General features: G+C 34.0%; 1 protein-coding gene across 4 annotated transcripts in view; it reads right to left on the bottom strand.

Moving 5' to 3' along the window:
* Msrb3 (methionine sulfoxide reductase B3) overlaps positions 1-22,952 on the bottom strand; it is a 160,167-nt gene that overhangs the window by 13,317 nt on the left and 123,898 nt on the right. The window contains exon 5 of one of the 4 annotated variants that reach the window (XM_078053207.1): positions 5,744-7,552. The exons of the other annotated variants lie outside the window; for them this stretch is intronic. Coding sequence (XP_077909333.1) covers positions 7,485-7,552 — 68 coding nt within the window. The 3' untranslated portion in view covers positions 5,744-7,484. Of the gene's footprint in view, positions 1-5,743; positions 7,553-22,952 lie in introns of those variants that run through there. 4 annotated transcript variants of the gene reach the window in all.

Genomic DNA, 22,952 nt, shown 5'->3' on the forward strand with positions numbered 1-22,952 from the left:
TTTCATTGAAAGAGGAATTAAAAATAATGAAAACAAAAATCAATAAAGACATTTCAAAACTCCTCCAATTCACAGTGTCCTTTTGCACTGTGGAAGAAATGCAGCTCTCATATGCAATATTCAATTTGTCACCCAAATCTTGATCACTGGAGACTGACAGGAGAAACCATGTTGAAGACTATAATCCCCAGTGATGGAACATATTTTGGGGGGGAAAAATCGGAGCTAACTTAACCAGTAAGGTTAACAAAGGAGACTGGCGAGTTGCTTTGCTAGGTCCCTCAGAAAAAAGCCAAAGTCTGTGGAAAGAGAATCCATCAGAAAGGTAAGTCCTTAATGACAATCAAGCTAAGAAGGACCTTCGCCCAAGAATAAATTGTCTTATGGCATAGAAGCCACAGTGATGACAGCACTTTGAAAGCGGAATTCCCTCATCATGTGAAAGTATTTAAAGGAGGAACTCTTCACTGCTGTAAAAATCCTCAAAGGAAACCCTGCCCCCACTGCTAATAATAAGGAAAGTGCTTCAAAGGGTGATAGGCAAAGACTGAAGCAATCTGCGTCTTGTTGAGAAAATTATCTTGAGCAAAAGGGTGGGGGGAGGGGAGTGTTTATGTCAGTTTTGACATTAAAGAAAGATCATCCATCCTCCTTTCTTTAGGTTTTTCCTTTTGGTCTTCTCATCTAACAAAACATTATTTGTTTTGGATGCATTCCATGCACTTTTTAAAAGGAAAGTCATGTGAAAACCTGTAAAAACAGAGTGTACTCCCTCCACCCCCAACACATCCCTTTGTTTCCATTTGGTGAGTTTGGATTTGGGCCTATAATCATTTCATTTCAAAGAATATAAACTGTGCTTTTATATATTAGCCTACTAGTATCAAGAATATCTTCTTTTCAATAAATACATTCTTCCCTCAAGGAATTGCCATCTCCAGATAGCAAATACATACAGCTACTGCAACTGAAGCAGACCCGTTCTTCAGTTTTATTCAGCCACTGGGCCACATGCATCTGCAGTTATAACTTAATATTTCTTGTATAACATGAAGCAAATCCAGAACATGCCCATTTACATCTCTACTGTAAGAATAAGTGATACAGAATATTAGTAGTGGCTCCTTGGTGCTGCTATCACCTAAATCACAATAGATTTTCTCTACATTGCAGTTTAAAAAAAAATCATTCTGCTCCTTCCCCATAATGTAGCTTGATGTAGCTGCTCTGGGTTTACTTGAACCCATAGTTGAACAATGACATGACTTTTCACAAGTAGTGAGTGTTCTGTTGAAACATCTTAAATGCTTCACTCCAACAGCTTCCTAGGAAAAACCTCCTCAGCTTCCTATCCCTACCTACTCCTCCTTCATTCAAAATCTTTTAAACAAGTTGTTAAAATTAGCAACAGTTTATAAAAAATTTGAAGCCAATACCCACTGTACCATGTCTAGGAAGTGTGGCCCTCACTCCTCTATTCTTAACAAAGATTGCTATGCAGCTTCTACATCCCCTACCCCTAAATAAAAATTTGGATATATAGCCGTAAGTTGGCTATATATCCAATCAATAGAACACAGCAAAAATTACCCAAGAACAAAAGTTTATTGAATTGAAAGGTAATTACAAATATTTTCTTATCTTCAAATGTAAGCTAAGTTTGAGCACAATGAATGCCAGTTGAGCTTGGGTGATGGTTTAATATTGATGACTTGGCTGGGCCTGGTAGTTCATTCCTATAGTTCCAGTGATAAGGAGGCTGAAGTAGGAAGATCACAAGATTCTGAGGCTACCTTGGACAAGTTAGTGAGACCCTGTCTTAAAATTTTAAAAAATAAATAAAAAGGATATAGTTCACTGGTAGAGAACCCATGGGTTCAACCACTAGTATAGCAATAAATAAATATTTCTGATTTATATTGGAGCACAGCTTTGTGAAGATAAGTTGGAGACGTAGATCCACATTTTTAGTGTGTGCCAATTGTCACACCTCCATAATGCTAGGGATATATTTCAAATTTTTCAGCTTTTGGTTTTCCTGTAGCCAGAGTATTTACCTCACTGACCACAATTTACCTTATTAGCCACCTCAAGACAAATGATGAAACTCCCTATGAAGGTCCCCTGCTGACAAGAATTGTTTGAAGCTTAGACCCCTGATTCTTGCCAAATTATTCATTTGGACTTACATTTCAAGTATAACTTTTATCTCACTTTAATGATTCTCTACTCCCCTTCAAAGACCCATTTGGTTGCAATCTAGTCTTCCAAAAGTTTAAGTAGTAATCAACCAAATATATGCATGTAGTAGAAAATCAAACAGTGCAAGATGGCTCGTGATGAGATTTTTCCCTTTCAATCCCTCACCCACCCACAGGCAACTGATTAATAGGTTTTCTGTTTAGTTCTAAAACAATGCTGCTACCTCTTAATTCATTCATTTTAATCCTGTGCTATCCAACACAGAAGTTACTAGGCACATGTCATGATTTAAGTTTAAATTAATTAAAATTACATAAAATTACAGTTCCTCAGTCACATGAGCCACATTTCAAGTTCCCAAAAGTCCTTTGTAGCTAACACCTGCACAGATAGACACAAAACATTTCCACCATGATTGCCCCAGAGTAGGGCACTTCTACCATTAAACAATGCAGTTAGACATTTGAATTGATTCTTCTAATGAAAGATGGAGATTTAGTATTCATGTCTGCACTTAATCTCCTGCATCCCCTTTCCAATATTTGATACATATATGATTTTTAATTTTTTTAAAACATCACTTGGTAACATCTACCTCGTAAACTGGAATTTAAGTTCAACAAAAGCCGGAAATGTGCTTGTTCATCACGATATTGCCAACCACCTAAAATAGTGCCTGCTACATAAAAGGTGTTCAAGAAACTATCTGACAAATGACCACACGAACACATGAATATCCTGTAGCACAACATAACATTCTGACACCCCACTCTGTAAAACGGCCTTAGCGCTTTCATGTTCCCTCCAATGGATTCTTGGCCTCCGATCCAGCAACCAAGCATGACTAAGTCTTTTTTGCTTTTCTATAGATTCTAAGAGATGAAAACTAATATACAGCATTTGTATTATTATGCTATATATCTGCTGCTAACTGAAGAGCTAAAGGGTATTAGCATTGTTTTTCATTCTCCACGGTCCAAATGTCATGATCCTAAGTTGCCTAAAGTCAAAAAGATTTTTCCTTTTTTCCATTACATTATTGTTAAAAGGTATATCACATTTCTTTTCATTTTTTGTTTGGATCATGACTTTATTATTCAGTTGTGTAAAATCTTTGTAATTCACAATTTTACTTTTTGAAATTTTAATTATAGATATTTCAAGTATATGCAAAAATACACAGCATGATTTAACCTATTAACTGCCCAGATGTAACAGGGAATAACATTATTTCCTATATTTGCTTCTGATTTTTTTCTCTTTCTCTTACAAAGAAAAATGTTATGATTACAGCTAGATCTGACTCCAGCCTTCTCTCTACTCCTCTACCTCTTGAAGAACCAAAGGTAATTGTTTTATGTACCATTCCTACACTTGTTTTTATTTTTATATTTATTTGATTTATTTTCTACATATGTCTATGTCCATATGTAACATGTTAAATGTTTAAAAAAATTATATAAATGACATTGCAATATTTTGAAAACTGATTTTTTTCACATTATTCTTGTTCTTTGATTGCTTTTAAAAAACACTATCATTTTATTTTATAAATGAAATATCTTTTCAAATACCTCTGAAAATATGAATTAGAGGGTTGGTTTTTAATTTTTCCACTATTCTCTAAAATATCTCTGCTTCCTCTGGGGCAATTGTTCTCCTTATCTTTTTTTTGTTTTTTTGTTTGTTTGTTTTAATTTATTTCCCCCAGGGTGTAGTGTTCTTCTTCTATCTCTGGTGATCCCTGATCAACTCTACTTCCTGTTATAGGATGGAAGCCTGGGTCAGATATCTTAGAATCTGATGTAGGTTCCTTTGCTATTAGTTGTAATTATCAGTTTGTTTCCTTAGCAGGTCTTATCTCTAAACAGAAAAGCTGCCTGGAGATCTGGGAACATTGTCATTATTTGCTAACTAAGCAAGATTTATTCTGGGGTTCCCTTACAACCTGAAAGGCGAATGGTTTACTAGATGGTACTAACACCTCAATAAGAGCTCCAATTCTCTCAGATACACTGTTTAATAAGTCTTTTAAAAAGCATCTATCTTCCAGGATTTTTTTTCTCATGGAAACTGATAAGCTATCATTGTAAATGTGAAGGTGAGGAAGATGTAAAACTGGTCTACCTATTCTTCAGACTTCTGAGTAAGCATCTTGTCAGCACTCCATTTTGCTGTTGCTAATTCTAAGCTCTGAGCTTTGTAACCCTGCTAGGCATCTCTATAACAACTTTCCTGCACACTTGGGGCTGCAACTTTCCACCACCCACCCCACTGGAAAATGTTTCTAAACTTCTTTTCTGCTCAACATGGCCCACCCACTCCAGTTTTTTAGGTTCTTTTTTGCACTGTGTTTCTTCTTCTTTTACTCTTCCTCTTCCTCTTCTTCTTCTGACTCTCATTTTAAAGGAGTCTCTTGGGAGAGAGGAGAATAAACATGCATGCTGTCTATATCATCTTAAGAAGCTGAAATTTTTAAAAAATAAACTACTGATTTTAGTCTCAATCTATTATTTTATGTGAAGCAACAGATTTTAGGCATCATAACTTTTTTGTAAACACAATTGAATTCTTTTTATCTTATTGATTAAAAATAGTAAAACTAATGTAAGCTTTAGCAGCTTTAACAGGCTCAGATTTAACCCTGTGGTTAAAAACTGACTGTGAGCTAAGTGTCTGAGACTAACCTTTCATGAGCTTGGCAATACCATCTGAGCTTGGAACCAGCAGGGCAGAAAGCCTTCCCGCTGACTAGCTCAGTAAAAGAAATATCTTAAACTGTTTTTCAAGTTTATATTTTATTGTTTAATATTATTTGAGAATTTACTACTTTTATACCTTCCTGCCATTGCAAACATAGGGACAAATATCTCCCTATATGTTCATGACATGATTTTATTACTGAAAATAAGCAAGAGTCTCAAGGGGCATATTACTCTAGTCAGGACAAAGGGATTGACAGCAGTTATGAAAAAAAAATCACTGACTTTGGCAAACTTTCTTCCATGCTTCATTCAGCTTTATTAAGTGATAAACAAAAACTATATTTAAAATACTTACCTTGGAAAGCACAGAGGTTAAAACATAAATGAAATTAGCATAAATCTAACAGATAGATTCTAAAACTTTATGAAGATAAGAATAATAATAAAATTTAAATGCAATGTACTGTGAAGAAGGCTTAATTTATTCTTGTTACCAGTTACCATTTGTTGTTAAGTAACCCAGGAGTTTTAAATGAGGGTGACATTGCTGCCAGTGGCATTTTGTTTTGTTTGGAGAGAGAGAGAGAGAGAGAGAGAGAGAGAGAGAGAGAATTTTTTTTAATATTTATTTTTTAGTTATCGGCGGACACAACATTTTTGTTTGTATGTGGTGCTAAGGACCGAACCATGGCCGCACGCATGCCAGGCGAGCGTGCTACCGCTTGAGTCACATCCCCAGCCCCGCGGGTGGCATTTTGGATGACAGGATATTTGGGAGTCCAATGGAAGGCTTTTAAACAGACTACTCTCATGATCACATTTGAGTTTTATGAAGATGCTAGAAGTATGCTGGAAGGTGAGGGATAAGAAGGAGCATGAAAACAAAAATATAGATGGAAGATTATACACTGGAACAGAACTGATGGTGCTCAAGTGAAGACATTTACAACGGACAGTAGAACACGGGAGAGGCTACAGAGAGATTAAGAGCCAAATTCACTGATTTTTGTGAATGCAGTATATATGGGACCCTGCAGGAGGACAGTTCATGCCAGTGAACTATGCACTTCAAAATTGTTAATAGGTAAATTTTAGGTTTCCAGGCCCTCTGACTAGCTGGATCATGCTGGACATACATTTTTGCATGTAAAATCATAAAAGCAGTTTCTTGGGTAACTCTGTAGGATGCAGAGGGCTGGTGGAGATATAGTGTGAAAGTCATCAGAACATAAAGGACAGCACGGTAATGTATAAGGACAGGTAGGCAAGAATATAGGGAAGAGGTGACCAGGCAAGTACTTAAAAGTTGGTCAGAGGAAGAGTCAATATAAATAAATAAATAAATAATAAAGTGTTTCAAGAAATAGGGGGAAGACAAGAGAACCAGGACAGAGTCCAATAGAGAAAAATGATTAAATATTGGAGGGCACATAGAGGTGCCACATTCTACAGAAAGGCAACTTAAAAAGGTCTGAAAGAACACTGCTGAATTCAACAACTAGTGTTAGGCTAAAGAGCAAAATGAAGTGGAGACTGAGCAAAGGATTACCAAGGCTGTCAGGGAAGAAAGGTAAACAGGATGATGGCTACAGAGAGAACACAGTATGTCTATGTTAAGATATCTGAACTCTGGGTGTCCTATCCATCCCACCTTTCTGTGTTTTATAGAGTGCTTTAAAATTTAAAATATGACATTCCTACAATTTTGCAATAAAGTGATTGATATAAAAATATGTAAACATGCTAAATTATTTTAAGCATTACTCAAATGCTCCTAAGGACACTGAACAGAAGTGATAGTTGAAGAAAGGCTAAAAGCTATTTTAAAATTTTTAGTGTATTTAAAATGTTTTTATTGTTGTTCTAGTATCTTTTGTCTATTGAACAAAGAATGATAGGTGCGATGCTTTTAATGACCATTGTAATATGTTTTGCTTTTTGAGGAAAAAGTAGGTGCTCATAAATACAGTTAAAGAAATGAATCCAGAGCTTAAATTCTAGGTTAGGTTCTCATGTCAACCAAGTTAACAGCATTTGGTACTTTCACTTCAAACCGTATATCATGATTTGTGATTACTTATTTATAAGGATACTTTAAAATTAATGTTTTCTTTTTTTCAATAAGCACAATGAGATCAAGATTATTTTGTTTACTAACACATCCTCAAGATCTACCTCATATATTTCTTACATGAACTAATTAATAAAGAAAATATAACACATTTCATTATTTAACAACAAAATTAAATTTAATTAAACAATAATAACTTTCTACTTAGACACTCAAAATCATAGAGACAGAGAGTAGAATACTGGTTGCCAGAGGCTGGAGTAAGAGGAAAGCAGGTGTCATTGTTAAATGGATATAGAGTTCTGATTTTACAAAATGAAAAGAGTTATGGAGTTGGATGGTGATAATGGCTGTATAACATGACTTTATTTCATGCTAGTGGACTATGCACTTCAAAATTGTTAATAGGTTAATTTTATGTTACATGTTTAGCATTTTACAACAATAACAAAATTTTAAAGGGGGGAAAAATAGACAATGACCATCTGAAGACAGGAACAGGGCCATCACCAGGAGCTGAATGGGTCCTTGATTTTGGATTTTCCAACCTCCAGAACTATGAGAAATAAATTTCCTTTGTTTAAGGAAACAAACAAACAAACAAAGATAATCAGTTACTAGTTTGGATATATCTAGCACTAGGCCAACTGAAAAAATTTTTTTAAAAAGGCAAATAATTTTTACTACTTTGCTTTAGACTTTTTATTTTACAAATGCCAATTTAACATAGGTTTATTTTTCCTGTTTATCAAAAATAGTGCATTTCTTCAAAAATGTTCATTGATAGTTTCAGACATAGAGATCACATGGCCTTATCACCCACAATCATTCTAGGCATTTGAGTCTATTAAAGGACAATATGACTAAAGACCATCAAGAACACTGAGGTGTCCTTTAGGCAGTGTGAACATCTGGTATCTATTCTCTTTGGAGATTAATAATGTAGCTGTACTGCAGCAGCCTTTACTAATGCCTTTGAGACCTGCACAGCATTTTTTAAATGGTTCCAAACACACAAGATCTCTAATTGGTATGGATTTCATCCACAGTTTTCTTACAATCTCAGAATATCTCAGAAACTCCTAAGCAGGAATTGACAGGGGCCAGCTTCCCTATTTCCCTTTGTGAAGGCAGCTATTAATAATATTTTTTCAGGTTCAATAAAATTACTGAACTCAAACAATTTCAACCAAAAAACTGGAGAGGGAGACTTTATTTTCCCTGGCCTGAACACTATCTCTTGCTACTTTAAATCACAGTTAATGTTTTAAAAAATATATGTTATACATAAGTCAGTTGTAGACTTTTAGCATCAAAGGATCTGAGCAACATCACATGGAACAGCCTGACCTTTAGCCATAATTTCTAAGTGCCATTAAAAAAATGTCTCTCAAACTGGTTTTAAATTTAGTGTTGACCTTGTAACCTTGATCCAAAACATTCAACTTTAGATGATTATTTTATTTTGCTTCCAAAAATCTTCAGTTCAGTGAGGCATCCATTAGGAAGCTTCACAAGGAGTTTTGTAGTTTGCTTAGAATTTATTAGTTACATCAGACGGGAAAATGGTGATTTGGATTGCTTGCTGAGTGAAGATTATTTACTGTGCTTAACTGACCTCAGGAATACCAGGAGAGATACAGAATGGGGAAATTCAAAGAAATACAGATTTATTCATAGCAACATGCAATCCAGACCAAAAATAAAGTAATTTTCCATTCACATGCAGTCTTGAATTAGGTCTATTAACTAAAAAGCATCATTTGGGAGTGTCAAACTATTCCTTACATTCTTTAGTTGGGTGCCATCAAAAATTTCAAAATAATTCCCCTTTTATACACATGTACCTAATGAAAACATGAGATTACTTATTCTAACAGGCAGTTAAGTCTCAAAATTCTACTTATCTAAATTTTTTCTTCATGTTTTTCTCTAACAGAAGTCTCTCTAAATTTCTGGATAGACTTTAGATCTTTATGCTATACTTTTAAGTCCTGCAATCCAAAATAAAGGATTTCCTTGTTTTCATAAATTTTCTATGATCTTTCACTGATACACAAAACCTTTTAATGATGTATCAAAACTTAGTTCCTCTACTATAATTTAGATTTCTGAAAAACTATCTTGAAACAATATTTTAAAACAGAATAAACTGCTCAGAAAAGCTGTGAAAAAAATTAGAACAAAATAATTGCTTCAAGTTGTTTACAAAAGATATTCTGCCTTTGTAGCAGACACACGACAAAATTAGAATAATTTATCAAAACAGTGTACATTCCTTAATATGTATATCCCATATATATGTGTATATATATAATTACAATATATATTATATATATAATTACAATATATTATATATATAATTACTATATATATATATATATAATTACAATATAAAGTTGTGCATCTGTGTATTTTCAAACCCAACCCAGTTTTTCTTTAAATTTCAGATTTTCCAAGTAGCAGGTATGTACATAGGAAATTCATTCAATTAAATTTTTTTGAATGTCAAGTTCCCCTTTAGGAACTTGAACTATATTAGGAGATATATCCATATATATATCTATATATGTATATTTTCATATATGTATATATATCCATATATCTCTATATCATATATACCATATATACCATACACACACACACACACACACACACACACACACACACAAACACACATATACTAGGGAATGTACATTGTTTTGATAAATTTTATTAATTTTGTAATGTGTCTGCTACAAAGGCAAAAATGTATATATATAATAGATTGCATCAAAAAGTCATTAAGCAAACTAAGCCATATCCTGATTACTTACTCTATCTTTTCTAAACCTTTAGGAAAAATTTTGCCAGCACTCAACACATAATTCCCCATTACTCTACTCTATTTTTATCACATAAATTGTTACTAATATACTATACATGGTAGTTTATTATGCTTTTTGTCTCCTGTTTGCATTTCCTCAACTCCCATGTAAATCCATGAAGGCAAAGATAATTGCTTTGGTCCTAATGTAGTTCAAGTTTCCTTTTAGGAACTTGACATTCAAAAAAATTTAATTGAATGAATTTCCTATATACACCCCTGCTACCTGGGAATCTGGAATTTAAAGACAAAAACTTGTTTGGATGTGAAAATATACAGATGAACAACTTTATATTGTTATAGAATTAGTTATAGAATCTCTGGTCCTTACTAATATTTATTAAAGATTTTGGCACCTGATGACAATCTTTTCTCAGCTCCAAACTCCTGTCTACATTCTAAGGGACTTCAGTGAGAGTAAGTCACATGAAACATTTTACTATCAGCAGGTCTTTGAGTACTTCAGAGAGCTGAAACTAAGTCTATGGAGTCAAGGTACTACATCAAGACCCATGGGGAAAAGTGGCCCTTGCAGTGTAAAAGATTCTTTAATTCTGACCTTTGACAAGCTGAATTCATTAAGTGTTAGATATCATCACATGAAGAGAGTAGAACTTCACATGATTGAATTTGGCTGATGTGCTGTGGTACACAGTCCTATTTTAATGTGGCATTGGATATCCATGACAAACAAAAATGCAGTTCCATAAAGGTCCAACCCAGCCCATAATATATTTATTCCACAACCTATGGTTTGACTTATCATTCTGTTATGCAGTAATAGTTAAGTTCTATCCCACAAATACTGTGAATGATTAGTGCAAGGCATTGCTGCCTTAGTAGTGAGTAGTCTGAATAAATACTTGTTGAATAACTGAGCCAAATTGGGGTTGAAGAAAATGTTAAGAAAAATTATTGCCCAGTACAGTGGCACATGCGTGTAATCCCAGCAGCAACCCCAACAGAGGCAAGAGGATTACAAGACCAACCTCAGAAATTCAGCAAGGCCCTAAACAACTTAGTGAGACTCTGTCTCAAAATAAAAAATAAAAAGGCCTGGGGATGTAGCTCAATGGCAAAGCATTCTTTGGGTTTAATCCCTAGTACCATCCCCCACCGCAAAAAAATATTGTGGATATTACAATCAATGCATAGATATTTTTGATAAAGATAATTCTTAAGTAATTATTATTTATTGATATATTAATATTATCTCAAGACCAGAGTCTAGCATGCCAAGGATTACTACCTCTAGGTGGTATGTTACAGGCACTATGAAATTTCTCTGATCTTTGAAAGCCTTGAACAGGATCCATAAACCTGAAGCACTGTAGTATTACTACATTTATGTATCTCTCTCTCTCTCTCTCTCTCTCTCTCTTTCTCTCTCTAATATTTGGTTTCTTTTTAGTGTTAGAAAATTACAGAAGTCACAGCCATACACTGTTAAATAGTGGCCAATATCATGGTCTTAAACACTATGTAAAAATGAATTTTAATTACATTTCCAATATTGGAAAACTTCCTCAGGGGAAATTTTACCAAAATCTGGTGCCATATAAAATATTTTTTAAAAAATAATCTACTTTGACTTAAGGGGTAAACCAACAGCCAATATAATAGCTCTTTAATCTTTAAGAATTTTTATTTTTATGTACTTTTATTTGAAATGTGTCTCTCACACAATTCTTACCTCTCAATTTCAAGTTCTTGCTTAGTTCCTAGTATTGCTCTTGGTTCTGTCCTCCGAGATATCTTAATGTTATTACTTTTTAAATGCCTTGTTGTTAAGCTCCTGTTGCTTTTTAAAAATGTCACACACACATTTATTAACCACATATAAATGCGTAATGTGAATTTATCATGCATACTTTAACTACAACTCTCCCTCTTTTTTTCTTGGCCCCTTTCCCCATCCCATAGGAAACCAATGTTAACAACCTAATAAGTTTTCTATTGCATTTCTGTCCATGTTCTTATAGCTATATAAAATTATAAGTATCTATATACGTATAAACAGAAATGTTCTATTAGCTACATAATATTCCACTGTGTAACCATCTTCCAATGACAGAGATGGCCTTGTTTCCAATTGTTTTTCCTATATGAAACATACAGCAATAACATCTATACATATATGCTCTTACATCTAGTGGAATTTTTCCTCCTATGGGATTTATTCTTAGGAAGGAGATTTCTAAACCAAAGGGTAAATATATTTTTGCATTTAAAAGATATTTTTAGATGGCTTTTCAAAACAATTCAATACCCTTTCCTTCAAACCCTCATCAACAATATCTGTTACTTTTTAAATGTCCAATAAATTATTGTCAGTAGCTCATTTAAGTATAACTGTATTTCAATGAGTACTTAAAAAAAATAGATAACTCTTAATGTTTGTTGGCTATCTGAATTTGCTCTTCTGGGACTTGAATCTTTACATTGTCTTTTTTATTGTTATTTTCTTCTTAACTGGTAATAGTTCTTTGCATATTGTAGATACTAATTCATGGCCTCTGCATTATAATTATTCTCCTATAGCCATTATTTCTGTATTTGATTTTGTTTAAGGGTTTTTTTTTTTAAGATAAAATATCTTTCTCTCTCTTTTGCAGTTTTTCGGCTACCAGTCTTGGTTGAGAACTCCCTCTCTGCCCTGGATTATATGCATAGTATCCAGTATTTCCATTCAGGATTTTTGGGTTTTTTTGCATTTAGATCTTAAATCATCTGGACTTTATTTTTTTATTTTCTTGTAAATGGAAGAGAAATTAGGCCTTCAACAAATTTTAAATCATTTCTGTAAGCTTTCAGTTGCTTTGAAAAAAAAATCTTCAGACAAATAACTAAGGACAAAGATTTATTCTGGATCATGTTTCAGAGACTTTAGATTTCATAGTTGTTCCACACCATCAGTTTGGACCTGTGGCATACATGGCAAAAGAGGTCTGTTCACCTCACAAAGGCCAAGAAGCAGTGAGACAGGAAGAGACAAGCATCCCAATATTCCTTTCAAAGGAACTCCCCCAATGACCTAACTTCCTTCCACTAGGCCCTACCTCTTAAAATTTCTACCACCTCCCAACAATGCCACAGGCTGATGACCAAGCCTTTGAATATGGGTCTTTGAGAGATAATTTAAGATCCAAACCATAACATCATCCATCCTTGACTGAGATGAAATATCATGCTCATAAATTTTCATTTGTGATGTCTGTAATTATAGAGTCTCTAGGCTATTACAATGGTCGATTTCAAGCCAGCATAATTTTCTTGTGGTAGCTTCAAAAATGTTTTTATATACAGAAAGGCAAGTATCTACTACCTATTGTTCTTCTTTTTAATAAATGTTTCTGCTCTATTTTCCCTCTTAATCAGATTCATTATAAGTTAATCTATTTTGTTTGAACTTCATAAGAACCAACTTTGGTTTCATTTTTTCTTTCTATTATTGTTTGATATTTTTTATTTTCAGCTTTTATCTTTATTACATCTGCATATAAATTTTATTGTTCTTTTCTATAAAGTTACTTACTTCATTTTCTACTTCTTTCCTTTAATAATCAAAGCATGCAAGATTACAAATGTTTCACTAAGTACACTATTCACTGCATCTCATAGTCATATGTTTATTTCTAATTTTATTAGATAATTATAAAACTATAGCCTATAAAATCTTTAGAGGTTTATGATTACTCTATAGTCTTTATAAATAGTGCCCCTTTGTTATGACATAATTCCCTTGTCTATTCCTTGTCTATGCTTTTCTACTCATTAGCCTACAATGCAGTCTGTCTGATATTTATACTGCCATTCCTCCTTCCTCTTTATTTTCCTGGTCTACAATCTGTTTAGCCACCCCTTATTTTCAAACTTTCTTTAAAATTTGTTTGTTGCTTATAAGTAGCAAACGACCAGAATTTAATCCAATCTTTGGCAATCTCTGTCTTTTAGTGGAAGGATTCAGTCCATTCATATTTGACTGAACAACCAATTTACCTGCACTCTTTTCATCTTAGCTTGTATTTATTATTCATTTTATGCTGTTTTCCCCCTTGTTCCTGCTATTCAAAAGAAATTCCCATTCATTTCATTGTCCCCCTTAAGTCACTTTCCTTTTTTCTGGGACCACAAACACAAAATCATCTATTATTTTTGCAAACAAGACACTATTCCTTCCACAAAGACCCCTTCCTCCCACTCAGAGGCTTTAGGTACTGTTTTCTTTATTAATCCTATGTGCAATTTGGTGACCTATTCAAAATGTGGACTTGAGCCTTTCTTTATATTAGAATTTTTTTTCCTAAATCATCTATTATTTTCATGATAAGGCTTTTGGAAGTTTCTAAGTCTCTTAATTTTTCTTTTATGGTTTACCTTTTTAGGTTTTACTCTGTGCTTCAAGACACTTCTTTCAACTGATCCCCCAAGCAACAAATTTGAGTCTCAGCAATGGTTTTCTTCCTTTATGAAATTGTTCAGTTGGAAAATCATAATATTTTCAAATCTGAAAAATACTTTTTGGGGACTGAGCATGAATTGTATTAATTGTATCAGGAAATTTCAGCCATGAAAAAAACAGAGGAACCAAACAATGACATGAAAGTGCTTTAAAGAAAAAAGGAATTTTTTTCTATCTCACATAATAATGAGTCTATAGTTAAGAGGTTTTATTTTGGCCAAACTAATGGTCTACCTATCTCTTAAGGATCAATGTGTTTTTCTTTTTACTTCCCTTACAGTGTTGATGATGTTCTCCTCATGGTCGCATGATAACAGCAGCAATTCCAGATACCATAAGCGGATAGGACAACATCCAGTAACAAAATGGAGCTTTTTGACAAGAATATCTCATTTTGCTAGTGAGCAAGACTTTTACCAAAAACCTTCCAGATTTTCTCTTAGACCAATAGAAGAGTAATGGGCATCTGTCCAATTAAACTAATCACTCAATCAATAAACTTTTATGATTGGCTTATATCAAGTATTATTCACCTGGGGCAGGAGCTGTTTTGCCTTGAACACAAGATAAGTTTAAAGAGATTAGGCAACTAGTGTCATTACAGTTGTCTTTTAGTTGCTTGGTTTAGTGGTTGTGTTTCACCTCTAGAAGTTGTTTCATCAGATAGATGTGCAACTATCTGTTTTGACTGAGCCTGGCTGCTGGACTCTTGGATGTGTTGTTTTTCTTTGTGAGTTCCCTGAAGCTCTGAACTGTTTATTAAGGTAATGTAATAACTAGTATTCCTTCACATAACAAGTCCAGACCTAGATGAGCTTACTGAGGGAATAAGAGGATAAAAACAGGAGAAAATCTCCTGTATCCAAGATCCCTTTCAGGAACATCTGACTCATCTCAGATGTTTAGTTGCTTCTTAGTCTCTTGGGAGCAAGGATGGGGACAAATACAAGTTGTTATGCTGATCTTTACTCTTGGAGTCCATAAATCTCTGTAAATCAAACTTCTCCTATGGTCTACTATTTCAAAATCTCACCCCTGTCCTCTCTGACACAAGGGTAAAAACTTTAGCCTTAGTCCACAAGGGCAAAAACTTTATCCAAGTAGTTCCTGCCAAATTTTCACCTCCATTTAACTCAGGAGGATCAGAGAGACCACAATAGAGAGTGTAAGTGTAGCAAGCCATATGAAGAATCATCTTCAACGAATGTTATTGTTGTTATTTTTTGTCAGATGTTACATTAAGTGCTTTACATTTATTGTTACATAAAAACTTTACACCAATACTACTTGTCCTTATTTTATAGGTGAAGAGACTGAGGTTTAGAGATTATGTATCATTCACAAGGTCACTTTACTGCATACTAGTAAATTGTAAAGTTGGCATGTAAATCCAAGATTATTTTTCCAAACTCTTTGCTCTTAAGTACTATATGAAATAGTCTCTGTGGCAACTTAGAGATTTGTTAAAGTGAGATTATCTCTGATAGAATATAAATAGTGAATAAAAGAAATAAAATAGAAAGAATCTATGAATATTTCCCAAAAGCTAGAAATTTCATACTCTGTAGATGATTAATGATTTTTTTTACTTTTTCTAATTAGTTATATATGACAGTAGAATGCATTTAACACATCATACATAAATGGAGTATAACTTCTCTTTCTTCTAGTTGTACATGATGTAGAATCACACTGGCCATGTAGTCATATGTGCATAGGGTAATAATGTCTGATTCATTCTACTGCCTTCCTACCACCATACCCGTCCCCGCCCTTCGCTCCCCTTTATCTAATCCAAAGTACCTCTATTCTTCCCTACCCTCACCACCTTGTGAATTAGCATCCACAGAGAAGAGAAAACATTTGGCCTTTGATTTTGGGGGATTGGTTTATTTTGCTTAGCATGATATTATCCAGCTCCATCCATTTACTAGCAAATGCCATAATTTCATTCTTCTTTAAGGCTGAGTAATATTCCATTGTGTAAATTTTCTTTATAGTAAATAATATTATATGATGAAATCCTAAGCTGCATGTCCCATGTTCAATGCACTAACAACAACAACAACAACAACAAAAGACTGAAAATGATGATGTAACCCCTGAAGCAGGGATTTTTGAATTTTTCTTGTTCCATGGATGCTTGAAGTCTGGACTCCTCAGGATAATTTTTTAATTCATTTTTGATATGCTAGGCAAGTGCTGTACCACGAACTACATCCCCAGCCCAGAATAATGTTTTTATTTATTATAACTATTTTTAAAATTCATTTTATTAGTGCACTATAATTACACAGAATAGTGGGATTCATTATGCCATATTCATATGTGCACATAAAATGATATCTTGGTCTCTTTTCCTAGTACCTTCTTTTCCCTCCCCCTAAGTATAATATTTTTAAATGCCCAAGAGAAAATACATGAGATTAAAAAGAAAATAATAATCTTTATAAGGTGTTATCAAAATACTAAAAATAAAACCAAATTTGTAATATACTAACATGTTTTCCTTATTAAGAAATTAAATAATAAGCTCTAATAGCAGATCTAATAGAGATCTTAATTTTGAAATACTATTGTGGTTTGAGTGTGAGCTGTTCCCCCAAAAGCTCATGTTATAGATAATGCAGTAGGTAGAATAATTACATTATGGCAGCTGTGACCTAATCAGTAGTAAATCCATTTGATGGATTAATAATTTGAAAGGATTACTGGGTGGTAACTGTAGGCTGGTGGTGTATGGCTGCAAGAAAGGGGTCATTGGAGGTTTGCTTTCAGAACTGTATTTTTTGTTTCTGCCTCAATCTGCGCTCGCTCTCTCTCTCTCTCTCTCTCTCTCTCTCTCTCTCTCTCTCTCTCTCTCTCTCTCTCTCTCTCTCTCTTTGTTTCCTGGCTGTCAGGAGCTGTGTAGTTGTCCCCTGCCTTGCTCTTCCGCCATGAAGTTTTGCTTTGTCTTAGGCCCAAAGCAAAGGAGTCAATCCACTATGAAGTCAATCTCTGAAACTGTGAGTCCAAAATAACCTTCTTATCCTCCAAATTGGTCACAGTGATGAAAAGCTGACTAACAAAAGCATAAATGTTTTGAGATATCTGTAACAACTGGATTAATATATTTTTGTGAGTTTTGCTTTTTGAAATTAAAAACTTCACCTGAACATGTTTACCTAGATGCTGGTATTTTTTCATTAATTCTAGCAGGCACACAGTAAATGCAATTTTTGAGACTTGAAATTAATCTTTCTTCATGTATCTTTTACTACTGTTTCCTTCTACTTTGTTTTTTTTTTTTTTTGGTGTGTGTGTGTTTTCTTTTTGAGGGACACCAATTACCCACTTAATTAAATCATAGTTTTCCATGCTCCACATCTATCATCTTATGCTGACAATTTTCCCATCGTTTTGATCTTCTTCTTTATTACAGGGCAATATTTCAAGTTGTCTTTTGCATTACTAACTATACATTTAGCATTACACATTAAGACATTATCAATTTAGTTCCTTACTTCTTCTAATGAAGTTTCCAATTCAGCTATAGGACTGTTAATTTCTCTGCAGGAATTTAAAAAATTCTACCAGCTATGTTATATCTTAGTCTATGATCATATTTCATCTTTCACCTCTTCTTATAGTTTCTTTTTATCTTATTCAGTGAAAATATTTTTCAACAAAATATTTTAAACATATATGTTTTATCCCAGAGCCTTGTTATTTTCATTTGCTTACATTGCAGAATATTTTGTAGGTCCCATGTTTGATCATTTTCTTTCTCCCCATGTCAATGGGAAGTATATTTATATCTGTTATTGGGCCCACATTAATATGAGCATATTGTCCTTCCACACAGTACTGCCCACCTATATTTTGTTAGAAGTTCTAACACTTATGTGTTGTTTTGTGTCTACCTGTGTACTATTACATAGAATGCTGAATACTGATTAATTTATATTATTAGTTCAGTAATCTAGCATTGAAGGAAATGTTTGAAACCAGGTGCTAAAAGTTCTCCTTATTGGGGACATTTGTCCCTGTATACTTTTCACTGTGTTTGGCAAACATTTTATGCAAAGGATCAATTGTTGCTCCATATCCAGTTTACTCTTTGGCCTGGCTTCCTTTCCAGGTACATGATGGGACTGTGTGTGGCCTTCATTTGGTTGCTTGTTACTGTTTGGTCCAACAGAGAAAGGTCAAAATTCTAACCTCTTATGCTGTACAAAGGTTAACTGCCTTTAGACGTCTGCACTCAGTTTACAGCTCAGTGTACTTCTACAATAGTAAAAGGATTTCCAACGTGGAAAATCCCTCTCTCCCATGAACCAAATTGCCATTTTTATTTATTTTTAAACTCTTTTTTTATTGGTTGTTCAAAACATTACAAAGCTCTTGACATATCATATTTCATACATTAGATTCAAGTGGGCTATGCACTCCCATTTTTACCCCAAATACAGATTGCAGAATCACATCGGTTACACATCCACATTTTTACATAATGCCCTATTAGTAACTGTTACCTTTCCTATCCTCTAGCTATAAACTCTAGCTTCAGAAGCTTTATTTGGGTCCTGACAGTATCATCCTAACCTTCAACTATACCACTTTCTTATGAAGGATAATGATACATCTTCCCACAGTATCTTCCATTAATCATATTTTAGTTTACCTCACCTGGTAGAAATTCTCAAAGTTAAAATAAATTTTGGTATTCCTTTCATTATTTTAGCTGGGATTTGGGAGAGTAGGAAAGGAACACACATCTTTTCATCTTGCTACATCCATGTGGCACAGACATGAGACATCTCAAACTCTAATTCCCCCATTTAATTTCTAGGTTTAGTGGTTTTAAGAAATTCTTACATGTGACTTTAAAACAAATGAATATGAAGAAAAAATAAAAATGAATGATGTTAGGTCATATATATTACATATTATTATTGTGATAAAAATATATATGATTTTAGCCATTTTTAGGTGTGCTATTCAACCAATTTAAATACCACTCATATTGTTGTGCTACCAGTATCAACATCTATTTCCAGGACTTTTTCAAACTGAAAATTGGTACCTATTAAACAATAACTCCCTGTGGTTTCCTATCTCTAGTACTTGATAACCACCTTTCTACTTTCTTCTCTATGATTTTGACTATTCTAGGTACTACATACAAGTGAAATTATATATTATTTGTTCTTTTGTGTCTGATTTATTTCACCTAGCATAATGTTTTTGAGGTTCATCCATATGGCACAGTATCATTCCTATTAAAGACTGAATAATATTCCATATATACACCTACACAAACACATATAAAATACATTCATAGAGGTCATATAGTCTAAGTCATATACAATGGAATATTTTCAGTCTTTAATAGGAATAAAACTCTGATACATGCCATATGACCCTTTATATACAGTCCATTTTATACTGTGAACTGTTACTACAACAAATACCTAAGATAACCAATTTATAAGAAAAAAAGGTTACTTTGGTTCACAGTTTTGGAAGTTTAAGTCCATGATCAGTTACTGCTATCGCTATGGACGAAACAGCACATCATGATGGGAGCATGTGGCAGAACGAAACATCTCAAGGCCAAGAAAAAAAAGAGAGGATACTAGGGAGGACTAATCCTGCTAATTTATTCATACATCTACCGAAGAACATTGAGCTGACCTTTTGGCAACTAAAAATAATTCTGCTTTAAACACTGTTGTACAAATATCTATTCAGGTCCCTGCTTTTAATTCTTTTGAGTATATACCTACAAGTAGAATTGCTGGATCAATGACAATTCTGTGATTAATTTTTTGACAAAATGTCACACTGTTTTCCACACTAGTGCACCATTTTACATCATTTACATTTACCAGCAATATACAGGAATTTCTTACTTACAATGAATTGTCTTGATATAGCTTGGATCTGGAATGTCTCCCATAGTCTTTATATTAAAGGCTTTATTCCCAGGGAGGTGTTATTAGGAGGTAGTTCTGCTCTGCCACACACTTCCACCATGCTGTGCTTCCTTGCCCATAGCAACAAGGCCAACTGATCATGGACTGATTGGGAGCCAAAGCATACATTTCCAGAGGAGGAAGAAGATGGAGGAATAGAGAGGTCGATTCCCTGGATGCTTCATGGTGTGAAACCAAGAAAAGCAGACAGGCAGGTTCTCAACAAGGTGGATAAATGAACAAAAATTAGGAGGGACATTACTGAAATTTAATACTAGACATTCAAAACAGATTGGGGACTCAGGAGATCGAATTTAATAAAATAAGAAAGAATTTCTCAATGCCACTGCCATTGGCAGTGTCCGAAGACAAAAGTCAGAATGGTCCCTCTGTGAAAACAGTAAAGTGATAAAGAAATTAAAGGAATCTGCATTTGGGGGAAGACTGAGGCATATCTGGGTACAGAGAGTTTCGAGAGCAAAGACACTGCTTGATGAAACTGTAAGGTGTGCTGCACAATATCCTCCTACAGGAAAGAAACTGCAACTCTTCTGGCAGCCTGGGGAGGACAAAGGAAGGAACCATTTTACAACCCTAATACAGGGGCCGACAGCCAAGGGAGCCAATTTCTGGCAGATCTGAGTGTGGCCCAAAAAACAAGCCTGGCAGACTCACGTTGTGCAACAGAGAGTGCCTAAGTGACCAGGAGAAAATCAAGCATGGAGTTTACTGAATCAATTGATACCACAGTGGAAGAAATGTCAGAGAAGGAGTTTAGAGAGTACATAGTTAAACTAAACCATGAGCTAAAGGAAAAATGTAAGGAGTGAAATCAGAGAGAAAATACAAGAAATGAAAGATCACTTCAATAAAGAAATAGAGATTCTTTTAAAAAGGAATCAAGAAGAAATCCTCCAAATAAAGTAATTAATAAACCAGATTAAAAATTCAAAGGAAATCAGAACCAATAGACTAGACCACTTAGAAGATAGTGTTTCAGACAATGAAGACAAAATACATAAACTTGAAAATAATGTTGACCATGGAGAAAAGATGTTAAGAAACCACGAAAAGTACTTCAAAGAAATATAGGATAACATGAAAAGACCAAATTTAAGATGTATTGGGATAGATGAAGGTGCAGATATACAAACGAAAGGAATGCACAATCTTTTTAATGAAATAATATCAGAAAAATTTCCAAACCTAAAGAATGAAATAGAAAATCAAATACAGGAGACCTCCAGGACCCCAAATATACAAAATTACAACAGACCCACACCAAGACACATTATTATGAAAATGCCTAACATACAGAGGGAAATCAATCCATATCTCAGGTGATCTCTCAACCCAGACACTTAAAGCTAGGAGGTCTTGGAATAATATATAACAAGTGCTGAAAGAAAATGGATGCCAACTAAAAATATTATACCCAGAAAATTAAGCTTCGGATTTGATGAAATAAAAACAATCCACGATACATAAAGTTGAAAGAATTCACAACTAGAAAGCCTACACTACAGAATATTCTCAGCAAAATATTTCATGAGGAAGAAATGAAAAATAAAAGTGAGTCCTGGGGATATAACTCTGTTAGTAGAGTGCTTGCTTTGCATGCACAAGACCCTGGGTTTAATCCCCAGCACCACAAAAAAAAAAGAAAGAAAGAAAGAAAGAAAAGTGAAAACCAGCAAAGGGAGGAACTACATTAAAGGAATAGTCAATCAAAGGAATAAACCAAAATGACTGGGAATACAAATAATATCTCAATAATAACTTGGAAAATAAATTGCCTAAACTCATCAATCAAAAGACATAGACTGGCAAAGTAGATTAAAAAACAATAACCAACAATATGCTTTCTCCAAGAAACTTACCTCAGAGGCAAAGACATCCTCAGACTGAAGGCAAAAGAATGGGAAAAAAACATATAACTCACATGGACTGTGTAAACAAGCAGGGGTTTTATCCTCATGTCAGATAAAGTGGACTTCAAGCCCAAGTTAATCAGAAGTGACAAAGAAGGACATTTCATACTGCTTAAAGAAATTTTACATCAACAAGACGTAACAATAATAAATATTTATGCCTCAAACAATGGATCATCTACATATATCAAAAAAACCCTTCTCAATTTCAAGAATCAAACAGAACACAACACAATAATATTGGGTGACTTTAGCACACCCCTCTCACCACTGGACAGATCCTCCAAACAAAAACTAAAAAAGAAACTATAGAACTAAATAATACACTCAATAATTTAGACTTCATAGAGTATTTCATCCATCAATGATTGCATTCATTTTCTTCTCAGAAGCACTTGGATCCTTCTCTAAAATGGACCATATCTCGGGCCACAAAGCAACACTTAGCAAATTCAAAAAGTTAGAGATAGTACCTGGCATTCTATCAGATCATAATGGAATGAAATTAAAAATCAATGATTAAATAAAAAAATGGAAGCTACTCTAACACCTGGAGACTAAATAATATGCTACTGAATGATGAAGAGATAGCAGAAGAAATCAGGAATGAAATAAAAAAATACTTAGAGGTAAATGAAAATAGCACAACATATCAAAATCTCTGGGACACTATGAAGGCAATGCTAAGAGAAAAGTTCATTGCATTGAGCTCATTCATTAAAAGAATAGAAAATTGCCAAAGAAATAACCTAACATTA

This window comes from Ictidomys tridecemlineatus, chromosome 6 (assembly GCF_052094955.1).
Source record: "Ictidomys tridecemlineatus isolate mIctTri1 chromosome 6, mIctTri1.hap1, whole genome shotgun sequence".
Taxonomy (NCBI): Eukaryota; Metazoa; Chordata; class Mammalia; order Rodentia; family Sciuridae; genus Ictidomys; species Ictidomys tridecemlineatus.